The following is a 22046-nucleotide window of genomic DNA, read 5'->3' on the forward strand; positions in this document are numbered from 1 at the left end:
AATTTTCAGACGGTGAGAGCACCACTGTGCAGGGATTCAACTGTCGAGAGAAAAAACTATCAATCTCTACCTTGTCGACGCTGTTTAACCCACCCTGTGCCGCATGTACAGATGTGACTATTCCTAGTTTTTTCTTTCGACAGTTGAATCCCTGCACAGTGGTGCTCTCACCATCTGAAAATTCTGTGTACAGTTGACCATTTGTACAGTTGAACAAGTACGAACGGAGCCCCCCCCGCCCGTCGGGTTTATTAGGTTATGGCGGTTGGGGTCGCCCCAGTCTCATGCCTGTCAGTAACCGTTTTTGAAAGGACAAGCTGTTAAAGACACCTGCTCGTCTCTCCTGATCATAAATTACAAGAATCATATTGTTTTTGTGAAAATTACGAGAGTTACCTATTCATCATCAACGTTTTACTGAAGTTTGCACATCGTACATTGTCGGGATGTGATCATTGGGGATTTGTGTGTGACCAAGATCGATTGAATATCGATAAACCTTGCGGACTTTGATCTGTTTATCATGGCATCCCTTGGAGGATCTTTTTTCTCTTGATAATCCGTAGGAATTTTTGGGGGGAAAATGACTGATGAGTTTGACGAAAATGCGGACGAGACCTTTCAGGAACCTCGAAAGAGGTTTTGGCAGGTAAGATTCTACCAAAATCATTTGGTAGTTAATATTTTATGTGCTTGGACGTCATTGATTGTTATGGACCAGCCATTATGAACGATTCCGCTCATCAGGAAGTTTTTATGTAATTTTTGGAATGACTTTACAGAGATCCTCTAGAAAGAGGACTAAAAGTGATGCCATTAGTATTAGTTCTATGGATATATCCCTGGATTCTACAATGATGAAGAGGAAAAAACGTCGGAGAATAACAGAATTCGCCACAAATCTATTGTCTTCCTCGGCAACGACTAGCAGACTGAGTAATGTATTACAGAGGTCTTTTGGATTTCAGCCGAACAATTCAATATCGATGATCGATGAGGAAGTCGATGTTGGCTCGAGTAAGAGGTAAGTATCTTCTCAGGATTTTAAGAAGAATATTTTTAAAATATTTTCCTCATAAATATGTACTTTAGTACAATTAAATTTATCGAGACTAATTTTTTTGTTTCCCTGACAGGACGAGAAGTGGATGTGAACGTGCCGGCAACTTAGCGATCCGCAGTTGGGTTACAGACGTCGCCGGTTACTGTGAGGCATCCCCCAAGCTCAGTCGCATAGGAAGAGGTGAGGTAAAACGTCAAGAAGCTATTTATGAGCTGTATTGCGGTGAGAACGTTCTCCTCAACGATCTGACCACCCTGAAGGAGACCTATTACGAGCCTCTGCAACTGACCGACATATTCACCCCCTCCGAGCTACGCACTATGTTCGGGGACCTAGACATGTTGATCCATGTTCACAGTAAACTGCGAGACGATCTGATCGAGCTGAGGGATACCTCCGGCATCACTGACATCATTGGTCCGACTCTGCTCGAATGGCTGCCAACCCTTACAGATCCCTACGTGGAAAAATGTCGATCCCAGATTCTGGCCAAGCACGTTCTCGATGAGAAGCGTCTCAGGAGCAAGAAATTCCAGGAGTTTTTGAAGAGAAAAATGGAATCCCCAAGGGCAGTCGATCTGTGGACGTATCTTGATGCTGCCAGATCTCGAGTTGTTAAATATCCTCTTCTGGTAAATGAAATCTTGAAGAGGACTCCGGCGGGACATGAGGACCGTTGCTTTTTAGATGAAGCGAAAATTCAGTTGTCTCAACTATTGGAGAAAATAGATAAAGCTATGGGTGACGCTGATTGCGAGCTGGCGAGGTCAAAAATTAACGTGAAAGATGAGTACGATCCTGAAGGATGTGTAGCAGCAGCTAAAGAGCTGATCACCGAGGGACAGCTGAAGGACTCAAGGGGACTGAAACTTCACTGCTTCTTATTCGACACGTGTCTGGCCTTAACTCGCCGAATTTTGAGATCCAGAGCGAAAAATTATAATCTCTCACAATTAGTCATTCCGAAGGCTCAACTAAAATTCGATCCTGATTGCGAGGGGAATGTCTGTGCCTTTAAAATTGGAGAGCGATCATTCTTCGCGAGGGATGAACATGATAAAAGACACTGGATGGATGCTTTTGAGAAGGTGCATCGGGCTCCAAGAGCTTCGATAACAAAAAAATCAATAGATAAGGGGGATAAAGGTGCTAATGAGGAGTCTGCTGTCTCTCGAGTTCTTAGAGAGAAAAAACTTTCCAAGAGAACTGTCAGAGAACGTCCAATCTGAAATTCTCTCTTAAGAAATATTTTTATATAATTTTATATAATTCTAAGAATTAGGGATAATGAGTGGTGTATAATTACGAAAAGAATGTTCTTGCGATTTATCAGTCAATTGGAGTAAAAATCTTTGTACAATTTATTCGTCAATTATTAGAGCAAATTTTGAGAACATTCAAGTGGGTGGTGCCAGGGATGAAGCCGCTTCCGGTGGATATAATAGAATTGAATTTATTGTCTGCTAAGGAGACACCTTTTTACATTTTACTTTCGAAAAATTGTACTTACTTTTTTTATGAACTTCGAAGACATTTCATAAAAATACACTAAAATAGGATAGAGAGTTCGTCTCAGCTACTGACAGAAGGCTCAGTAATGTCGAATAATATCTACAATCAATTATTGATTGTGTCGTGTGTGCCAAATTATTGAATTGCCGTAAATGTGCAATTTTTTTATAAAAAAACTCAGGAAGTCAAAATTTGCAGGAAATAATTCCATTGCAGAGATTATATCATTCGAATATTCTCACGATTTGTTGGGTTTCATTGAATTTCCATCTGGATAACGTTTCCTAAACGCTTTTATGAGGACTGGATCAATGAGATGTACTCCATCCACCTGGTTACCCAACGTTATCCAATTAGGTTGAACATTGTGTGGTCTTCCAAATAATTCGATTTTCCTAGTGCTGGGGCTCATTCTCTCGATTATACCGTAAATTTCGTCGGGTTTGTGGCTCGTCGCACGCACTTCAGCAACAATAACGTCGGAGTCGAGGCCCCTATTGATCCGGGGATTGCCTTTCATCCCAACGAGACAGTGCTCCTTACCATGGTTCAGCCAGTGACCAGTCCTCCCTGTCCTGATGATCCTTTGGAGCTGATTCGTCTTCACCCAAATGATTTCGTCAACTCTCTCGTACCCCCATAGCTGGAGACACTCCCTGCCGAGCTCCATGGCTCTGCCCGTTACCCACAGGAAGAGCAAACCCTCGTCCTGAAGAGCTGGGATTCCCAACTGACGCATTTCGTCATCAGACATGGTACCATAAGGCAGCTCCATGTGAATATCCCAAGGAGGATCTGCCATTATCACAGCAAATTTACCCAAAACCGTCATGTCTAGGTACCTCAAGTCACACTGGATCCATTGGGGAGGATAGAGAGTCAGTTCTGTGCCTGATGCTGGAGATGACACTGATCCCTGATTGTCTGAGGCTTTTGTCGTTGTGCTTGGGGGATTACCATTTTCTGAGTCTGTTGAGGACTCTTTGGAAAGTGCTGTCGAACCGTCTACTTCGTAGTGTACATATCTGAAATAATGGAAAATATCTGCCCAGTTTTCCAAGAAAAATTCAACTCCTGTGATGATGAAAAAGAATCATATGAACATTAACTAAAAAATTTGAGAACAACAACAGTTATAAAATACAAATTCTATAGGGGTAAATTAATATATTTTCGCATAATACTTGGGTGTCACTCACTTGCATGTGTCCATATGAAAACAAGTGTTCAAAAAGCTGCAGTCCCCCAAAGATTCGTCAGTGTGTCCCTGAATAATTTTTTTAAAATGTAGCTTTTTGCATTTAGCCGTAGCTCCCCCATTCAGTTTGGTGCAGTCAACCCTAGTACCATGTGGACAAAACTCCATCACTTGAGCCCCTCCCTGAGACCTAAACCTCTCTGCCAGTGATTTTTCTTTGGACGTTTGCTTAGAAAGAAGATCCAGAATCTGCTCCCCAACCTTTTTGCTCTCCTTTTCCCTAATTGTGGGCATGAGTATAAGAGACATGATGTCCTCGGCATTCTTCTGGTCTTGTTTGGCGTGTTTCTCCGGTGGCCCATCAACATCCTCATCTTCAAGTTCGTCGTCATCGGTCTTATCGTGGGATTCATTGTCTGGGGTGTCATTGGCATTCGATTCTTCGGTTTTATTGGGGGTTTCAACGATGGATAGAACTGTGTACCCCAGAACTCCATCCTCGGTGACCTCTTTCATTCTGAAATAATGCGAAATTCGCAATTAATAATAATTGACGAGCAGTTTAGATTCAATTTCATTGTGGACTAATAATTTTGTAAATGTTCTATTTTGAGAAAACGTTTGAATTTATTTTATTATGCAGTTAAATATCTCTAAGAAAATATAGGACCATTTTTCAATTGAATTGGGCAAAAAATTCTGATAATTGCTAACTTACTTGAGAACATCTTGACCTGCCAATTTCTCCAGAATTGTTTTGACATCACTGTGGAGCACATCAGCACTCAGATTCTTCCTCAGTTGAACGCTGAGATCAGCTGATGTGATTGGAGTGTCAGGAAGACTCTCGTGCAGAATACCCAAGATATCTCTTTCGTATTCATTGTACTTCCCTCGATGTGATAAGGAAGCATTGGATTCTGCAACACAAAATGCAAATTATGAGCACTAGATCGAACGAATGAACGAGGAAAGGGGTAAAACACTTACCACTTGTCCTGCCAGTATCAGCAACTAATCCACTTGTGGTAGACGACGGTAGAGCAGTCAAAGTAAATAATTCATTCCTCTCTCGTTTTCTCTTTTGTAATTTCTCCCGTAAACTGTTTCTTTTTATTTTAATAGCCTGAATTTCTTCAAAAGCGTCTGACATATTTGTTCCATGAGGTTAGAAACATTGAATTTAGGCTTAAACACAACACTTCACCAAATCATGAGACAAACAAATATTCATCAAGTTACGGTTGTATAAAAAATTCAATACTGTTCACAGTAATATTAATCAGTTGACAAAATAATCACACAAATCTAAAGTCATTCAAAAATAATCAATTGTTGTACGCCAGTGGCACACTCACGGGGTAAAGCAGATTCTTGATCGGTGATCCTTATTGTTTGATGGAAATTTTTAATTTTTTACGAATGTGAGTGAATAACACTCATCAATGAATTTCAAAGATTTTCCGATTGTTTATATCGTACTAATCATAGCTTGATATATGCCAGAAAAAATCCAAAATTCAAATAGTTAATTTTTGGTCTCATTTTCAAAAAGAAAAAATTGCGGTTATGTGTATAATTACGAATCTCTCATCGAGTTACCCCTCTAGAAAAAGTCACTAAGTTCATGGGGAAACGGTGGATTGCGCGCCACGGAAATTCGTGCGATTCCACGAGAGAGCCCCGCATTGACGAGTGTGTGCGAAGCACTGAGTGCGTGTGTGTGTAGTGCGAGTGCTGGGTGACTGTAATCCACTGTTGTAACTAGGCTATTGTGAAAAATTTCACATAAAATAGAAATTAAAATGTCTTCGCCGACGAAGAAGCTGAAGAAATTGGAGGACAGCGCGGGAGACGGTAATGATACACGTGATTATAACATTGAAATACAGAAGACACTCGAGGAAATTGACGGTTGTCAGAATCAAATCGATGGGCTCAATGAGAAGGCTAGCGATGAGATACTCGAGGTGGAGAAAAAATACAACAAGCTACGAAAGCCGTATTTCCAAAAACGCAACGACATCATCAAGAGGATACCCAATTTTTGGTTAACAGCTGTATCCTTTTGTTCATTGTTGAGGCTTTGGAGTGAGTGGCGTTGCATCTTTGTCGCTTTTTTCCCTCATATTTGACACTTGGCGACCGTACCGGCGTCTACCGGTCTAATACCGCCATCTTGTATCACTATACATAGATTTTTGCAATACTCCACGCAGTCATTGTCGCGCCGATTTGTTGTTTTTAAAATTTTTGCATATTTTTTAATTGTTGATTGATGACACGGCGAATTTCAATATCAGCAAGGCTTCTGCTGGACAGATACGCTCATTACATATCATGAGTCGTTTCAGTTTTTGATGCATTTGTTATTTTGCTTGGAGACCTTGGCCACGAAAGTGGTCATCTGATCATTTGCTACATGATGATGCACTGAGAACCAAATACCTTTTTGACTTAAAATGCGCCAATATCATTCAGCAGTTAATTTTTTTCATTTCTCGATTGCATGAGCTCAATTTTCTGATAAATTTCCTTAACCAAAATATACAGTTTGTTAATAATAAGAAAATCGCCGAAATTCTCGAAGAGGACGAGGAGGATGCGCTTCGATATCTCAACAAACTTGAGGTCGAGGAATTCGAAGACATCAAGTCTGGGTACAGAATCAATTTCTATTTCGATGAGAATCCGTATTTCGAGAACGAGGTGCTCACTAAAGAATTCCACTTGGGATCATCTGGTGAGTGGGGATTAGGTATTGATGATGGATTATTTTTGAATCAGTGGCATTTCTCTCTGGTACATGTTCTTCATGAAGAACTCCTGCATCATTGCAGGGGATCCAGCCTCTCAGAGTACACCAATCCGCTGGAAGGATGGGGCTGATTTAACGAAGAGGTCGAAGGGAAAGGCTCAGCTCAAGGGACGCAAGAGGCCACTTGGTCACAGGTCGTTTTTCGATTGGTTCACGGATCACGGGGACCCAAGCTCTGATGATATTGCTGAGTTAATTAAGGATGATATGTGGCCAAATCCTCTGCAGGTTGGTAACAAGTTAATAGGAGAAAGATTTTCCAAAATAATCGCCTTAAAAAAGGAATTGCTTCAGTACATTTTAGAAACCTTCCTTTAAACGTCAAAAAAGGCTCTCGCGAGAACTCTCCAGGTGATAATTTCTCATTAATTCACAGTACTACCTGGCACCTGATATGGACGTCGAAAACGGCATCGAAGGTGATGGTGAGGAGGTGGATGGAGACAGTGAGGAGGAGGAAGAAGACGAGGAGGATGTCGGAGGAGAAGACGGTGACGATGTTGGTGAGGGTGAGGAGGCAGACGACAGTATAGTGGTTGTGGAGGATGATGCAGACCTGGAGGATGAGGACGAAGGCGCCAATGATGAGGATGATTTGCTGGTTGACGACGAGGGTGATCAGGAGGCCGATGGCGAGGAGCCAGAATAAAGGGCCTAATTATTGACAGATATTTGTCACGGATAAACCAGCATGATTCACTCAATTCTCATTACCACCAGAATTATTAAACAGCGAACGGAGAACAATGGAAATCAGCACAAGATTTGGAAAAAAATAACAAAATGCATTGGGCCCTCATGGGGGGTCAATGAGACCCAAGAGTCTTTGCCTGGAACTTGTTACATGATAATTATATTGATAAATAGGATAGGGTAAAATTAAGCTCTGAGGAACTGGGCAGGGATTCTTAGTCAATACTCTGAGCCCCCAGGGAAACATTTATTTTACTCGAAGAAGCAAAATAAAAGTACGTAATTATAGAAACATGAACGAGGCACTCGTGAACGCGATCTGATCGATTACAATCCTGGTGATTCATTTACACATCCTGTCTCGTTTTGATTTCGTAAAAAAAAACAAATTTTATTCGTGAATTAACTTTGACGGAGTGTTGTCGATATTGTATATACGTGGTAACTCGGACTTTTATTCCAATGAACTGTCATTTGATTGTGTCAGAAGAAAACGTTCTTAACGCCTCGTTTCTCTCTTCCAGTTTACTATTTTTAAGGAACCCCGCAGACACTCATCCACACACTACTTCAGTCGCTACGTAACTTGGGCAGTAGTTGCCATCGGTGTAGAAAATTTCAATCCCACTTTTATCTGCGGTGAAATGTATTTTTTTAAATCTAAATTTCTAAATAAGGTTAGAATTTAGTTATGAAGCGCGTAAGAATTTTATTTTTCAAAACTGATCCCTTCACCCCAGAGCGAAATTAAATTCAGATGGTTTACGGTGATGGTAACTTCCGTCCAAGTTATACAGAGACTTGAATACAATATTTCGCTATTCTCGAGTATTTTTTTCTTATTGTATATTTATGAAATTATTGTTTACAAAATTATTAATTGAGAAGGGAATATTGGAGTAATCTGTAAGTTATATTTTTGTGAGTAAAGGCAAAACTCTTCTTTAGTGACTCAAATTAATTTTGTAATAGATTGCGGAGATCTATAAATCAGTGTAGTTAGTCCACAAGCTGTGGTTTTATTAATTACTTTGTGTTGATAACATTAAGAGAAGATAAGTATCAGTTTTAAGGGATGATTACATCGTTTTTTTCACGTGCCACTAGTGTTTGATGGCAAATTATGGCATAATGAAATTTTGTCTTTCAATAATATCCATTCATTATTCAATACCATAAATTGAGTAATTTTTTCATTCATTATTGACAATAGGATTTTTCAATGTTTTTCAACTCTCTAAAACCCTAACTACTCCTTCAGATTCTTTTTCGTCAAAATTTTTTGTTTTCGACCTAACCTTGTCCAAAATCAATCTGTATGGAATTTCAAATCACTCAATACTTTCTGTTCAATAAAACAATGTTATTGAGAAGTAAAAATTTCATGCCTACATTTTTTGAATAAAAAAATTTCTTTTAATCGTGAAATTTGCCTATCGAATAATTCGGGTACTGAAAAAGGGTGGTGTGTCCTCTTTCCAATCAACATACTGTTAAAGGGTGCATAATATGCGTAATTTGATGAATCGAATCTTCGAGTGAATCAAATGCAATGAAAATGCCGAACAATTAGCCGAGGAACCTTCATTATATCCAATAACCGTAGACCTTGGATTGATTTTAATTTTTGTTTTTGATTTCCACGATAAAGAACGTTACAGGGGTATCAAGTTGCACTAAATAAAATAACATCTTTCAATCCCCGATGCAAAACTTGATATCCAGGGTTAAAATCAATAGAAAAAACTCGTCCATTTTCGAGTAACTAAGGAATGAACCTCATGTCGACCTTGCAATTGCTGCAGATGATGTTTTTTCTCATCCCAGACCTGGTCATTTATTTTTTTAATTCACGAACCACTGAAATATGTTCATTTTTTTCATGTAAAAATTCGTAGATTCATATTTATACACAAATTCTGTGAATAAAATACTTTGAGTACTATAACGTGAATTTTATCTGAATTATTTAAGATTCATCATTATTATTTGGTCCAATATTTTTTTCCTGGTACAAGTTATTGTTCTCAAGAAAAAATGAATTGATGATGTTGATCATCCCTTCCCCCAATAGTCTATTTTTTTAATTTCATGAGAACTGCCAAATTGAGAGGGATGGGAAGCTCGAAGGTTATAAGATGGATGGGTAGCAAACACTTCCAAATTTTATGATTTCTCAAGCTTAAGGATAAAGCATAATCAGACATTTATTCCATACTTTTTTGCATTTTTCTTATATGTGCAATTTTCCACACGCAATATTTATATAAAAAGAAATAAAAAGGACTGAAAATCGTATTTCTGATCAGTGGTACCATGACACATTGATGACCATTGTTGGTATCATTGTAAAACCTAATGGCGGCTGCCCAATTCACTTTTCACGTCCGCTTTATCAGTCTGACGTTTGCATTTCACAGAGTAAACAATCGAAGTGATCAAAATACCATCACGAAGAGATAGGGCGAACAACACCCATCACCTGGGATGATTCCATGGTAGTTCAACACCACAACTCCTTTTGCCCGTGAGCCTCACGAACTACTCTAATATGATGGTGTCACTCTGTTACATCTTCTTGCCTATTGTTGTGATCATTGGATTGTTGAGAAAGTGCCGTGAACACTCGTGGGGACGATGCAAGGACACGAGCGATCTGCAGGACCGGGTTTTCCTGGTGACTGGCGCCAATTCCGGGATAGGAAAGGCAACGGTTAGGGAACTTGTGAGGAGGAGAGCCAAAGTCATCATGGCTTGCCGGGACATGGACCGGGCGCGTAACTGCATTGCTGAGATCCGAAAGAAGATTTCCACTGGAGAAATGATTCCAATGGAACTAGACTTGGCGTGTCTCCCATCAATCTACAAATTTGCCCAACGTGTACTCCGAGATTTCCCGGAAATTCATGGATTAATAAATAACGCTGGCGTTTACGAACCTTTGAAGAATCGAACATTAACGAAAGACGGATATGATGTTCACTTCGCAGTCAATTATCTCGGACATTTCTTTCTCACTAATCTATTATTGGATAAGATGAAGGCTTCTGTGCCAAGCCGGATTGTGGTAGTAACATCAAAGCTAATGGAATCTGGAGTGATTGACTTCTCAAATCTGAATGGAGAAAAAGGGCTTACTGCAAAAGGCAGAATGAATCCCGCTTACTGTAATTCCAAACTCGCAAATGTGTATTTCGCCACAGAGTTGGCCAAACGCCTGGCGAACACGGGAGTCAATGTTTACATGGTTTGTCCAGGATTCACTTATACTGGACTCTTCAGAGATGTCAAGAGGAGTTGGTTCCATTACATCATCTTCTCACCAGTTGCTCTTCTTTTTTTACGCACAGCTCATCAGGGCGCACAAACAGTGCTACACTGTGCAACAGATGCTTCCCTGGCGAACGAGAGTGGATTACTCTATCGTGACTGCAAAGTTTACACATCAAAGAAGACTCTCGAACCAGAAGTGGCTGAAAAACTCTGGAAAATTAGTGCCACTCTCACAGATCTCAAATACGCTAAGTGAAACAAGATCTCCTTTAGAGATTTTTCAGTTCAAATCATCGTGCCGATAGTTGTCCAGTGATCCACAATTATCATAATTATCATTAACATAGGATAAGATAGAATTCTATTTTATTTTTGGACTAATGAGTAAGGAAAATAACATGTTGAGAAGGAAAATTCATCCTTTGACATTGAAGGACTACTCGTAGCTATAAATGGGCCAGATACGATATACATTATTATCAATTTGCAAATGTTATGTCAAAATGCAAATTCGATACAGATTTTAACAACGTACTATAAATTATATATGTACATGACATGAAACAGTGAGATCAGTGAACGATGAAGGATAAAATCATCAAATAATCATTGGATCATCATTCTCTGCTCAAATCAATCTCATTCGCACTTATACTGTGACAAAAATGATTAGAAGTTGAGGGATAGTTATGTGAACAATTAATTGTAACCAAAAATTTCCCCATAAAATCTCCCAACATTTATTTTCAACATAATTTGTACTTCAACTGAACCAAATCAATTGACATAAATCCTTAAATGTAACAATTTCCTCATCAACAAAATCAACCTCTTCATGTTTTTAATCATTCATTTCTCCAATAAAAATTGCATTAATCCACCAATAAAGAAAAATCAGCTTGTGAGCTATAATAAATTACAATAATTAATTTATGGAATCATTGAAAAATAATTTTTCTCAAATCACAAGTCACCCTAGAACCTTGGCTTCATGACTTTAAAGCTCGTTTTCTTGCTGGCCAGTGCTTCCGTTCTTGCAAATACATTTTCTGAACTTTTACGTATGGAATCAATGAACTCGGTGGAAGCTTGATAATCATTTATAGCCTCTTGAACCCTGTTAGGCTGTGATCGAGAAATCGGAACGGGAAATGTTCGTCTGTCCAGTCCAGCCAACATCTGGAGACTAGGATTGGACTCGGTCCTCCAATTGCTTCTCAGACTTTCATCCTCATCATCATAGAAAGATTTAGCACTCTCAGGACAGCTGGAGGCGACACTCAGTCTCTCCTCGATTCTTTCGCAAGAGTTCCTGCTGTCATCCAGTGAAACTAATGAACTCGAGAGTGTCTCGGTGCTCTCAATCACTCTCTTAGCAGCTACCAAACCAATCAAGGTCTCTTGACTCCTCTGCTTATCTAATTTTTCCATATCAAAAGGCGTGGAACTCTCATTCGATTGAATACTCTCTTCATCAACTCGACAATTATTAATAGCATTAGCAAGTTTACTCAACGAAATTTCCATCTTCCCACTGTCCAACTCTCCATTCGTCCTGTCCACATCAGTCTGAGATCCTCCCAAAGCCATCTCACAGCTGCTGATGGAATTGGAACTCCTCTGTCTGACATTATCATCATCGCACTTTGGTTTTGACACTGACACCGGCAGCGTTATCTCTATCTCAGGCTCGAGGAGCTCATTGGAGTTCAGTGGTTTTAACCTCTCATTATTACCATGTTGAAAGACTCTGTCGTCAATGGTCTCCTCACTACTGTTGCTTAACCTATCTCTTGGCAATGAAAAGGTCTTGTCGTCGAACGCAGACTCTTCAGACTTGCAAATTCGTTTGCTCTGCTTTCCCAGTACGAAACTCTGATTGGGCTTATCGAGACCCTGATCCAGAGAAGATCCTAGTGAAGATCTCAACGTTCTCAATTGGTTCATGGTCTTGGTCTTGTTGATCTTATCGATCATCACTTTTTGAAGAGGTGGGGTTAGGGGGATATTGTGCTTTCCATTGGCACTGTTATCAGTGTCCAAAGATGATCCTGAGAAGGTTCGTTTCGAGTTGTCCAATGAGTGATTGGGTTTCAAATTCAGCAGAGATCCTAAATTCACCAATGTTGGGCGTAAATCAATCGTCGTGAGGCCGCAGCACCACCTGAGTTGGGCAATATTTTTATTCAATAAATAAACTCCATAATGAAACCGCAGTTTGTCCTTGCTTCGTGAAAACAAAGGAAATTGACGGTCTTTCTCCGGAAAATTGTCATTGATATGGTCAACTATTTTACTCCTGGAGCCATTGAGGATTATGGGATACCTGGTGGGAACATTGAGAAAGTTGGCGACCATCTGCGTGCACTGAGCCACATAACTCAATGCCACTGAGGTCTGAATGTCGTTGCACGAGTCGAGCTCTTCACTCTCTGGTAAGTGTACGTCGTTGATAGTGTATTTTCGCTCAGACTCTTGGCGAATGGGAAAGGGCAGGCACAGGTCTGACATCAGCTGGCGCCTTCTAAAAGCCAACTGCGCCGATGTCTGCACATAAACTTCTCGTGTTTCTATGTGACTCTGACGCCATTCCTTCAGTCTCTCCATGTCTTTGTTCAGTTCTCTGTACCTCTCCATGAGTAAAGAACCGTGATCCTGGTTCTCCTCCATCACAGTCAAGTGTAATTGATTCAATCCACGCAGTTCAGCCATTTTTCTTAATCTCTCTTGCTCTAATAATTTAGTTCTAAATTTTGCTACTTCTAATTCCTTTCGCATCTTCAGGATTTCCGCCCTTTTCTCTTTACTTATCCTCTTCGGTTGCAGCAATCGATTGAGAGTTGTCTGCTTGAATTTCGGAGATTGTACCCCGTCTCCAGAAGCTATTCTCTCGCGCAGGGTTTCTGCAGCCTCAGTCTGTTGCTTCAACAACAGCATCTTTCGTCTGAGACTCGTCAGTTTGGAGACAGTGTAGCTCTCGCGAATCTCCGAGTTGCTGACACTCATGTAGAGGTAACGACGGAATTCAGGGGGGTGGAGAAGGCAGTAGGATGGCACGAAAAAGCCACCATAGAGGTGAAATATTAGGGAGTTGGGGCGGAGCATTGGTTCCAGGTTATTTGAGAGCTTTGGGCCCATGTAGACGAGACCGGTAAATGAGATACCCCAGGTGAATACTGTTACGTCTGTTGCTGGGTTGGCCACTTCTGTGCGTCTCCACAGGCGTAAAACTATTTCTGGGGATTGGGAAGAGATTAATTCATCGGATATTCAATTAGTGAGAAAAATAAACATTATTAGCACTGAGGTATGACTGTCCATCGACTCATGGCTAGAACATTGAAATTCTGAAATTACCATTGGCAGTGGAGAGGCCAGTTGCATGTAAAGTAGGCACTTCAAGGCTCGCCCATCGTGGACTAGCATTGTCTATGGGTTCACTTGTATAAAATGGTGATGACATACTCGATCTGTGCAGTGTAAAATAGAACCAGCATATTTCAATGTTCTTATCCGTCTCCAAGTTGCAGCCTATCACTTGACACAGACTCCTCAGGCGCAGCTGAAATTCCAGTCACGTGGATTTATGAATGTGATGCCCCCAGTCATGATATTGCATGGGGAGTGCGAACGGCAAATCAATGATTAATGAATACTTGTGTAATTAATCTCACCTGTTGTGTGGCTAAGGGCAGCCAAACTTTGTACCTCGGTGCGGCTCGCGGTTGAAGTGTTAGGTCCAAGTCCCTTACGAGACCCTCCGCGACTTTCACCTCCATTATTCACAATCATGGCAAACCTCCACCCACTTTGATATGTTGACTTTGTTTTGTTCAGCCGTTTAATCGAATTGTGTCTAACAAAGTACAATGACCAATAATCACTGAATAATCTACCTGACATTTATCATTGTTGAGCGTGTAAGGTTATCTGTCACTTAAATTCCGATCATTTGATTGTAATCGCTAATGGCGTTTATTGATAAGTCATAGGATTCTAATGGGTTGGTACTGGAGGCCTTGAAATTGATTATGAATATCGCAATTTATTGATGTTTATGCTGCACAATTCTGTTATTACATCTGGCCAGTGGTGGTGTGTCAATCTAGCAGAGTCAAAAATTGACAGTTCGGTTTTTCCACAAATCAAATAATATTTCGGAGATGGGGAGACCGAGTTCTATGAATTTCCCGGCAAATTATTACACGTTTTTTGAGACAGATGGCGATGGTATATCAAAATGGCCGCTTGAAGCGCGAAAATTGAATTTGCGTTTCAGAAAATAATTTTTGTGTTGAATCAATTATTAAAAATGCTCAGTGCGACTTTGGTTGTGATTACAATAGCAATAGAGGAAAAGTATAGACGTGATTTGTAGAAATTAGAGGACACATTTGAGGAAAAATTGATTTCAAGGTCAGCGTGGCTCCTCTAAGCCACGTGTGTTGCTTCTAACCTCAAAAGAACCTCTAAACGGAATAGTAGCTCAAGAGGATTCAGGTAATGTTAAAGTGGTATAAAACGTCATGACAGTCTATCACGACGAGGTGGAGATCGAGGACTTCGAATACGACGAGGACGAGGATATTTACTACTACCCCTGTCCATGTGGAGACCAGTTCCAGATATCCAGAGCAGATTTAATCGCTGGAGAGGAGGATGCAACTTGTCCATCGTGCTCATTAGTCGTAAGGGTTATTTATGATAAAGCAGCTTTCGCTGCTAAGGAAGAGGAAGTCGACACGAAGGCGAATAAAGACTTGATTAAGGAGACAGCGTAAGGGCATGTGATCATCTTAAATCAGGTTACTACTGTCAATTGAATCTTCATGTAAGTAAACTTGTTTTATTCAGTGAATTTGCTTGATATTCAGGATATTACATTTTTTAAATAAATAATAGTAAATATGAATTTTTAATTATCGATTGGATCTTTTAGACTGCACACACTAGGCACCATCACTCTAACCTATTGCAATATCATCTCCTAAACGATGGCAGGACGCGGTCGTGGGCGCGGCAAGACCGCAATGACCCTGAACCCCGAGCAATTTGGGTTCGCAAAAGGAGAGCCCATTGCCCTACCTCCAGTGCTCCAGCCCCCGATGAAATATCCCCTTCTGGACTACAAGGCTCCACCTTTCCAGCTAACAGTCGAGCTATCATACCTTCTCCAGTTGAAACGAGACTTCAGCGAACACCTGAGGGAGTCCCCCAGCAACGTCCAGCCAATAGTAGTGAAGAAGGATATCGAGAGGTACTCAGACAGATACCAGGATATGATAACAGACCAATCGACCTACGAGGAGAGGTACGACTGGTTCAGACTCCCGAAGGAGTTGAGATGCGGTGGGCGGAAACGAAAGGCCAAAGAGAAAGCTGCGGTGAAGCCCAAACAGAAGAAGAAGGAAGTCGATGTGGAGAAAAAGCTTCAGGAGCTGGAGAAGAAAGAGGGCACTCAGAAGAGCGACGACGAGGAGGAGGGTAAGGACGACGAGGACGAGGAGGAGAAGGACGGGGATGAGGCCGTCGAGGACGAGGAGGCTGAGGTCGACGAAGAAATGGACGACGGCACTGACTACGTTAACAACTACTTCGACAATGGCGAGGGATATGAGGATGAAGAAGACAATCTTGATGATGGTCCAATTTATTGAATTTCTAGGAAAAAAATGCAGTTGCAATTGGTTTTTAAGGTGGTTTGGTGGTCAACGACTCTTGACAAAATTCATCTAATTCATCGAGTGATGACTTTTTCCTGGAGTACGACGGAAATTTCACTTAAGTGTAAATAATTAATTCTATCATTAAATAAAATAGAAATGGAGTGAATGTTTGTTGATGGCTTTTGTAGAAAAGTAAATGCGCGGTGATGAGGCTATTACATGCCTTAATACTACAATTTCATGAGCTATCGTATTTCATTCAATGATAGAACAACAGAAAATTTTTGTGAGGAATTCAGGGCCAATTTGAATTGAATATTTTGTTTTTCTTCATTTTTGTCGAGTCACAGGAAGCTTCGGCGTGTCTTTATTATGAGTATTTCAATTTCTAATAATATATAATGTATATAGCCATAATCATTTAATTTTTCTTTCCATCTTTGCCTCATTCTTTTGGAATATCAATATTAATGAATGATTCGTTTTGTTGAATTCCGTTCATCCACTGCAATCGAGAAGGAATGTGGTTTTCAGAGGGAATCAACGTGAAAATAGGACACAGATAATTTTATCATGTCTCTGGTATTATTATTATCATTATTATTATTATTTTTAGTTCACTTTACGTCTATACGTATCTTTGAAGCATTTGGTAACACTTTATCCACTGCACTCCGAATTAATTGCAAAATAATTACGACAACGATTTTATTTTTCTTCGCTTAAATGTGCTTATATAATATATCAATGTTTCTCGACCCCAACGACTCATTCATATTATCAACGATAACGTGAAATATCGTATCAAACGTAATTAACGTGAAATGATAGACTCAGTCATGTTGATTATATATATTTTTTGTTATTTTGTTTTTTCTTCTCTTTTATTTATTCATGCCCATTCCGTTGACTGTTTTGCAAAATATGAGAAACGATTAGGTTCTTTTTTTTTCTTTCATAAAAATCCCATCACATGATTATTTAATTACCCTGCACCAAACAAAGTCGTGTACACACGAGAGAGGCCTCTATTTGTTTAAAAAGTTTCTTATTTCATCACATTTGGTATAATAATTTTTTTTATGAACAATATTATATACACTTGGTGAAAATATTTGGAAAAAAGTTGAATTCTTTAATTAAGCTGAGCACGCAAAATCGTGAAGGCTTTCCACATTTTTATCTAGACGGAAGCGACTGAAAGCCATGAAAATTAAACGGGACATCGTCAATTATGACAGAATCGTTCAGACGTAAGTAGAAAATTAATTAAAAATTCAATACATGAAAAAATTGACGTAAATTTACTATTACTATCAATCCCCTTAGTCTCCATAATAATCAGAATAAAATGATACACTCAATCGTGACAAATTCGTTGTACCTCGTGCCCTTAAACTCTTAAATATTCGTATAAACATCAAAATCAACAATACATTATTTGATCATATAAGTGCGCATCAATTTATTCTCGTATTTTCGCAAAACAGTTCGGCCGGTATCAATCACTCTCGTCTATTAATCCATTGCATAATCTATCTCCCATGTTCATTTGAATTATTTAATTGTATATAATTGTCGTATTATAATACGTTCTATCTATTTATAATAGGCGTGTACAGACTAAGGCGGGGAGGGACGCAGAAAGAAATCCCGGATTTGCCTTATTTAATTGTTTTTTTTTTGTCGCTCTTGGGCTTGTCTTTTTTCTTCTGCATCATTATTAAGAAAAAAATTGTTTGTCATTATTTTTGAATGCTAAACATAGGGTATTTAACTTCTCTCTGGCGTTGTTCTTGCACCTCGATCGATTGCGTAAAAATTACACGTAACTCCAATTGGCTAGAAATCAAAATGGGATTGTCACTCTCAGGGGAAATAAATGTGTTCAGATAAAACAACGGATCTGGCGGATGATTCAATCGCATTCTCATGGAAAATATCTGCGTGTCCAGCACGCAGAGCAAGCAGCTCCATTTTTCGGTTTCATTCGGTATCTATCAGTCACTACACATCGATAATTAAAATTGTTTAATGGCAAATAAACATAGCCCGATGTTGACAGTGGTCTTGGAAATACTCGGGGCAGTTGACAATAAACTCAGAGGAATTTTTTCAATGTTCCTTTACTTTTTTTTTGTCACAGGATCACAGGATAATCGGTGCCTAGAAAATTCGGACGGGCAGTGTGAGCTCGCGAGGTGCATTCGAACGGAGTCTTCAATAATTTTTTTTATTTTTTGAGGGAATTGTGATGAATGGTAGGTATTTCGCATGAATTTTTTTGAATGGAGCGAACCGAGGAATTTATACTTTTTGATGTCTGTCATTCCCATGAATATGACGGAATATCAAGGGTTTTTATTACGTCTGGGAGATTTCCCATCGCCCGTTTATGCTTGAGGTATTCAAAATATTGACGTGAACTCCTAAAAGTAATTTTTCATTTCTCCTCACAGATTATTAATGACGCGTCAAATCAAATATGTGATGATGATGATGTCGCACTCGATTAGTTTCTCGAAGCTACGCGCTAACTAGATACAGTAATTGATGCATTACATCAACGACAGATCTAAATGATTTAATTTGTTCTTAAAAAATGAGGAAAGCTCAAGGGTGCAGGACGTCCTCAAGCAATCTCATCAGGACAATGTTCCTTAAGATAATGCTCCTCCTCCTCCTAACTCATTAAATCACTCCCTAATCTCGTATTAATCTCCCTGTCTCCTAAGTTCACCGAATTCCATCAGTCAATAATAGTTTTTACGTTATGAATTGTTCTTCTGTCTTATGTATTTTTAATTATTTTCACATCACTACTGTTGGTTGGATTTCAATGTTTAATCATTGTTATGGACTTTTGGACGTGGAATCTGGATGGAGTGTGGTGTACTGGTATATCTTAACGCGCGTGAGAAAAAAAGCTCTTCATTCTCATCGAGTATGAAACTTTACCTTCCACCCTTCGATCCTCGATATCTATCGATTACTTCTGCAACTTTCGATTGAACTCAGTGTTTACTTTGTTTTTTTCTTCATTACCTATCTCATTCCCTTGAGAAAACAGTCTCGGCGTTGACTAGTTAAAAAACTCCAGCATTATCTTCAGCTCCTAAACTACAAGACGTAACTATAGGAATCACCCGAACGCTTTATTTTTTTCATTTCTTCGTCTGACCTCAAGGGATTCTTCACATGGATTTCCCATGCCCTCTCCACTCAGTTATTTTTCTCGTTCTGAATCTTCTCCACATCCATCACTTACTCGTTTCCATTGAACTTTTTCGCGAACGTTAATAGTTACTCATAAAATCAATAAATCGGAGATTAAATCATGCAGGTAAATCAGGTAGCGCCTTGTGTCTGCTGAGGGACAATATATCCTCAAAAAATGTTTACCATATTTAATTAAAAAATCAAACCTAAATGCATCGAAAAACATCAGACGGAATGTAAAACAGCGTTCAATAAATCTCTCTAATTTACCCCTCCCATTTTTTTTTCACTTCATATGACTGGTATTTTATTTCATAACAATTTTCATCCTTTATCGGAGTGCAACGCTATCTATTATTTATCGAATAAATCATGGTCAACCTGTCCACTCCCCCATCTGGAGCCAATCAAACCGTGATCACTCGTCCGTAACGACGCACTCACTGTAAATAATTATTAACAAAAATTCCTACCGATTGTGATCAGTTTCATCGATCGACACTGGCGACAACCACGTGTTTGCGAAAATTAGAAAGCACCTTTTTTCAATTATTTACTCTCTGAATCATTCTATTTCGTTATGGTATCTTGTGTTTTGATTCACGTGGTTAATTCTATAACGTACAAAAATGCATGAAGCCCCCCAAAAACTATTATGGGTTTACACGAATTAGCACGTAAAGCCATTCAGCAGATTGTTCTCATTGGCCATTGATGGATGATTAATTAATGAATGATTACGAGATGTTGCTCATTGTATTTAAAATGAATTGGAGTTTTGCATGAGAATTTTTCAGTACTGGAAATGAAAATTAAATGAAAAGTATAAGACACATGGTTTTTATTATCCGAAGCAATAAAAAATTACCGAGTTAAAGGCGATCGAAGAAGTCTTACACATGACGTCAATCGGTTAGACGTGTCTAATATTTTTCATCAAAATTTGCAATTTCATAAGTTTTTTCAATACCAAAGTCATGCAACAACCCAATTGTCCCAGAAGACCCAAAGGAGCATTGGACGACGATCACGAGAACTCATCAGCTCCAATTATTCAAATTCATAGATTTAAATCATTCATTCCCATCCTCGATCTTCCGTCAGCGTTCTAGCCTATGATGCGACTTTGTTTTACGATTTTCCACACGCTATCGATTGTTTAAGCCTGATTCTCGGATCCCCCCTTGCCCCAAAATTTATCAAAGCGATTGCGAGCGATTTCGAGTACATCACTGGTGACTGATCGTTGTTGAGCACCTGGACTGAGGGCTGGTGCCTCCAGCACATGATATCCAGAGCTGGAAGTGCCACCGGTACCACCTGCAGGCACTACTGGCTCTTCTGCTTCCAGAACACGGTAGCCTGACTGCGTTACTGGGACTGATGGGGCTGGAGGTAAAGGCTCTTCGGATTTCTGGCCTCTGTCGAACTCGAAGACAGGATCCTCTAGGCAACGGAGATTCGTCCCGGCCACGGGCTTTATCGAAGGCTCCTCAGCCAGCTTTTCCTTCGTTTCTGGCGCTACTGATAGCTGGAGGCATAAATACGAGGGTGTAGGCAGTACATCGGGATTACGTGAACACGGAGATATTTATTTTTCATTGAGGGAACACTCTAGAAATTGTACGAGGAGATTGGCTTGTTTCAGAGAGGTACATTCTCCATTGTCATGAATAATTGAGGAGATATGTTGTGGAGTGTAACAGTTGCGGGTGAGACAGTTGTTAGCCTCACCGCAGGAATGTCGGAATAAATTTTTGGGAAGGCACAGATATACTGGGGTAATTTTGAATTAATAAGTTAAACGAGAGTCCAAATTCAGTAGAAGATACCACCGGGAAGAAGAAGAGACAACTTCAACAGGAATTTGTAGGGTGTCCTGAGGATATTTTATAAAGGGAAGATTCTAAAAATTGTGGTCCATGTTATATATTTTTTTACTCGCCGTTTCTCTTTTATGACATATAAAAACTATTCTCGACACACATGTTAAATAAATCTTCCTACACATATTTGCCGATAACCTTTTTATGGGGTAGTCTTTACGGCGGGTGTTCATCCTCTTCCTGTTTAGTACAAAGTTAAAAGATAACTAAATCCATTGAAAATAAATAAATATTGAATTATCTACGCAGGGGAAAAATTTAATAGAAAAATTTAGTGAATTCTAGTAGAGTTCTTGACCCGCTGCTCTAGTGAAATCCCGAGCACTTCAATTCTTTTTATTTTGTATCTCTTCAATCTCTCTCATACATGCCCAATCATCTCTATTCAATTGGGATTGATAGGGGGAACACCTTGACCCAAAACTCCGCTAGTGAAAACACGACCAATTTATAGACATTTTATCGCATGCAGGAACGTTGCAATCCATAAAAAAAAGGGCTCAAAATGCTCTTCTCAACCCAGCCAACACCAGTTTTATCATATTTCTGAATGAAACGTTTATAAAGAACGGTTACTCATTTTCGTTTCTGTATAATTCCATATCTGAATGATAAGCACCCATTGGAAACGAGGAAACGTTAAAATAATGCAGTCTCTACTGTTTTTACTTCATTAATTAGACATCCCGTAATTTCATGAGTGTCGAAATCACTGGAG

At 39.5% G+C, this 22046-nt stretch overlaps 7 protein-coding genes across 29 annotated transcripts in view; 4 read left to right on the forward strand and 3 right to left on the reverse strand.

Moving 5' to 3' along the window:
- The first annotated feature begins 222 nt into the window (after positions 1-222).
- LOC135164209 (rho guanine nucleotide exchange factor 3-like) lies at positions 223-2427 on the forward strand. Its single transcript, XM_064124356.1, has 3 exons — positions 223-649; positions 783-1024; positions 1137-2427. Exons 1-3 carry the CDS (start codon positions 584-586, stop codon positions 2290-2292), a joined length of 1464 nt encoding a protein of 487 aa, XP_063980426.1. The 5' UTR covers positions 223-583; the 3' UTR covers positions 2293-2427.
- A 69-nt stretch (positions 2428-2496) lies between these two features.
- LOC135164206 (N6-adenosine-methyltransferase catalytic subunit) lies at positions 2497-5152 on the reverse strand. The gene is made up of 4 exons (XM_064124353.1): positions 4764-5152; positions 4492-4693; positions 3775-4290; positions 2497-3600 (listed from the first exon to the last, which is right to left on the reverse strand). The coding sequence occupies exons 1-4, from the start codon at positions 4924-4926 to the stop codon at positions 2814-2816; spliced, it is 1668 nt and encodes a 555-aa protein (XP_063980423.1). The 5' UTR covers positions 4927-5152; the 3' UTR covers positions 2497-2813.
- A 265-nt stretch (positions 5153-5417) lies between these two features.
- On the forward strand, positions 5418-9238 carry LOC135164214 (protein SET). Of its 4 annotated transcripts, none has more exons than XM_064124363.1 (4): positions 5418-5833; positions 6327-6531; positions 6614-6819; positions 6968-9238. In XM_064124363.1, the coding sequence occupies exons 1-4, from the start codon at positions 5579-5581 to the stop codon at positions 7238-7240; spliced, it is 939 nt and encodes a 312-aa protein (XP_063980433.1). In that variant the 5' UTR covers positions 5418-5578; the 3' UTR covers positions 7241-9238. The 4 variants fall into 4 exon arrangements, with proteins under 4 accessions (XP_063980433.1, XP_063980434.1, XP_063980436.1 ...); XM_064124364.1 differs by having other exon boundaries at positions 6623-6819; XM_064124366.1 differs by having other exon boundaries at positions 5422-5833; positions 6327-6516; positions 6623-6819.
- LOC135164203 (UV radiation resistance-associated gene protein) lies at positions 7170-14693 on the reverse strand. Of its 2 annotated transcripts, XR_010299248.1 has the most exons (4): positions 14232-14693; positions 13915-14119; positions 10224-13793; positions 7170-10146 (listed from the first exon to the last, which is right to left on the reverse strand). XR_010299248.1 is itself a non-coding variant. In XM_064124341.1 (3 exons), exons 1-3 carry the CDS (start codon positions 14334-14336, stop codon positions 11533-11535), a joined length of 2571 nt encoding a protein of 856 aa, XP_063980411.1. In that variant the 5' UTR covers positions 14337-14693; the 3' UTR covers positions 7170-11532. The 2 variants fall into 2 exon arrangements, 1 of the variants encoding a protein (XP_063980411.1); XM_064124341.1 differs by having other exon boundaries at positions 7170-13793.
- On the forward strand, positions 9836-11509 carry LOC135164213 (retinol dehydrogenase 12-like). The gene has a single exon (XM_064124362.1). The coding sequence runs from the start codon at positions 9836-9838 to the stop codon at positions 10811-10813; it is 978 nt and encodes a 325-aa protein (XP_063980432.1). The 3' UTR covers positions 10814-11509.
- Positions 14694-15246: 553 nt separating the features above from the next.
- On the forward strand, positions 15247-16384 carry LOC135164218 (DNA-directed RNA polymerase III subunit RPC7-like). Its single transcript, XM_064124370.1, has 2 exons — positions 15247-15388; positions 15497-16384. The coding sequence occupies exon 2, from the start codon at positions 15552-15554 to the stop codon at positions 16212-16214; it is 663 nt and encodes a 220-aa protein (XP_063980440.1). The 5' UTR covers positions 15247-15388; positions 15497-15551; the 3' UTR covers positions 16215-16384.
- A 417-nt stretch (positions 16385-16801) lies between these two features.
- LOC135164198 (proteoglycan 4) overlaps positions 16802-22046 on the reverse strand; it is a 35719-nt gene continuing 30474 nt past the window's right edge. For 17 of the 19 annotated variants that reach the window (XM_064124314.1, XM_064124312.1, XM_064124328.1 and 14 more), the window contains one exon: positions 16802-20973. In XM_064124314.1, coding sequence (XP_063980384.1) covers positions 20602-20973 — 372 coding nt within the window. In that variant the 3' untranslated portion in view covers positions 16802-20601. The remainder of the gene's footprint in view (positions 20974-22046) is intronic. The other 2 variants (XM_064124329.1, XM_064124331.1) reach the window with 1 other exon arrangement.

This window comes from Diachasmimorpha longicaudata, chromosome 7 (assembly GCF_034640455.1).
Source record: "Diachasmimorpha longicaudata isolate KC_UGA_2023 chromosome 7, iyDiaLong2, whole genome shotgun sequence".
NCBI lineage: Eukaryota > Metazoa > Arthropoda > Insecta > Hymenoptera > Braconidae > Diachasmimorpha > Diachasmimorpha longicaudata.

Bases quoted from the DNA above. Each gene is read 5' to 3' on its own strand.
- LOC135164203 (XM_064124341.1), bottom strand. From the start codon at position 14,336: ATGGAGGTGAAAGTCGCGGAGGGTCTCGTAAGGGACTTGGACCTAACA. The intron at 14,120-14,231 runs GTGAGATTAATT...CTGGAATTTCAG, and splicing joins TGCCCTTAGCCACACAACAG to CTGCGCCTGAGGAGTCTGTG. The intron at 13,794-13,914 runs GTAATTTCAGAA...CCCAATCCCCAG, and splicing joins TGGCCTCTCCACTGCCAATG to AAATAGTTTTACGCCTGTGG.
- LOC135164213 (XM_064124362.1), top strand. From the start codon at position 9,836: ATGATGGTGTCACTCTGTTACATCTTCTTGCCTATTGTTGTGATCATT.
- LOC135164206 (XM_064124353.1), bottom strand. From the start codon at position 4,926: ATGTCAGACGCTTTTGAAGAAATTCAGGCTATTAAAATAAAAAGAAAC. The intron at 4,291-4,491 runs GTAAGTTAGCAA...GCATTATTTCAG, and splicing joins GCAGGTCAAGATGTTCTCAA to AATGAAAGAGGTCACCGAGG. The intron at 3,601-3,774 runs GTGAGTGACACC...CCATTATTTCAG, and splicing joins TTTCATATGGACACATGCAA to ATATGTACACTACGAAGTAG.
- LOC135164209 (XM_064124356.1), top strand. From the start codon at position 584: ATGACTGATGAGTTTGACGAAAATGCGGACGAGACCTTTCAGGAACCT. The intron at 650-782 runs GTAAGATTCTAC...ATGACTTTACAG, and splicing joins CTCGAAAGAGGTTTTGGCAG to AGATCCTCTAGAAAGAGGAC. The intron at 1,025-1,136 runs GTAAGTATCTTC...TTTCCCTGACAG, and splicing joins GATGTTGGCTCGAGTAAGAG to GACGAGAAGTGGATGTGAAC.
- LOC135164214 (XM_064124363.1), top strand. From the start codon at position 5,579: ATGTCTTCGCCGACGAAGAAGCTGAAGAAATTGGAGGACAGCGCGGGA. The intron at 5,834-6,326 runs GTATCCTTTTGT...CAAAATATACAG, and splicing joins CCAATTTTTGGTTAACAGCT to TTTGTTAATAATAAGAAAAT. The intron at 6,532-6,613 runs GTATTGATGATG...GCATCATTGCAG, and splicing joins ATCTGGTGAGTGGGGATTAG to GGGATCCAGCCTCTCAGAGT.
- LOC135164218 (XM_064124370.1), top strand. From the start codon at position 15,552: ATGGCAGGACGCGGTCGTGGGCGCGGCAAGACCGCAATGACCCTGAAC.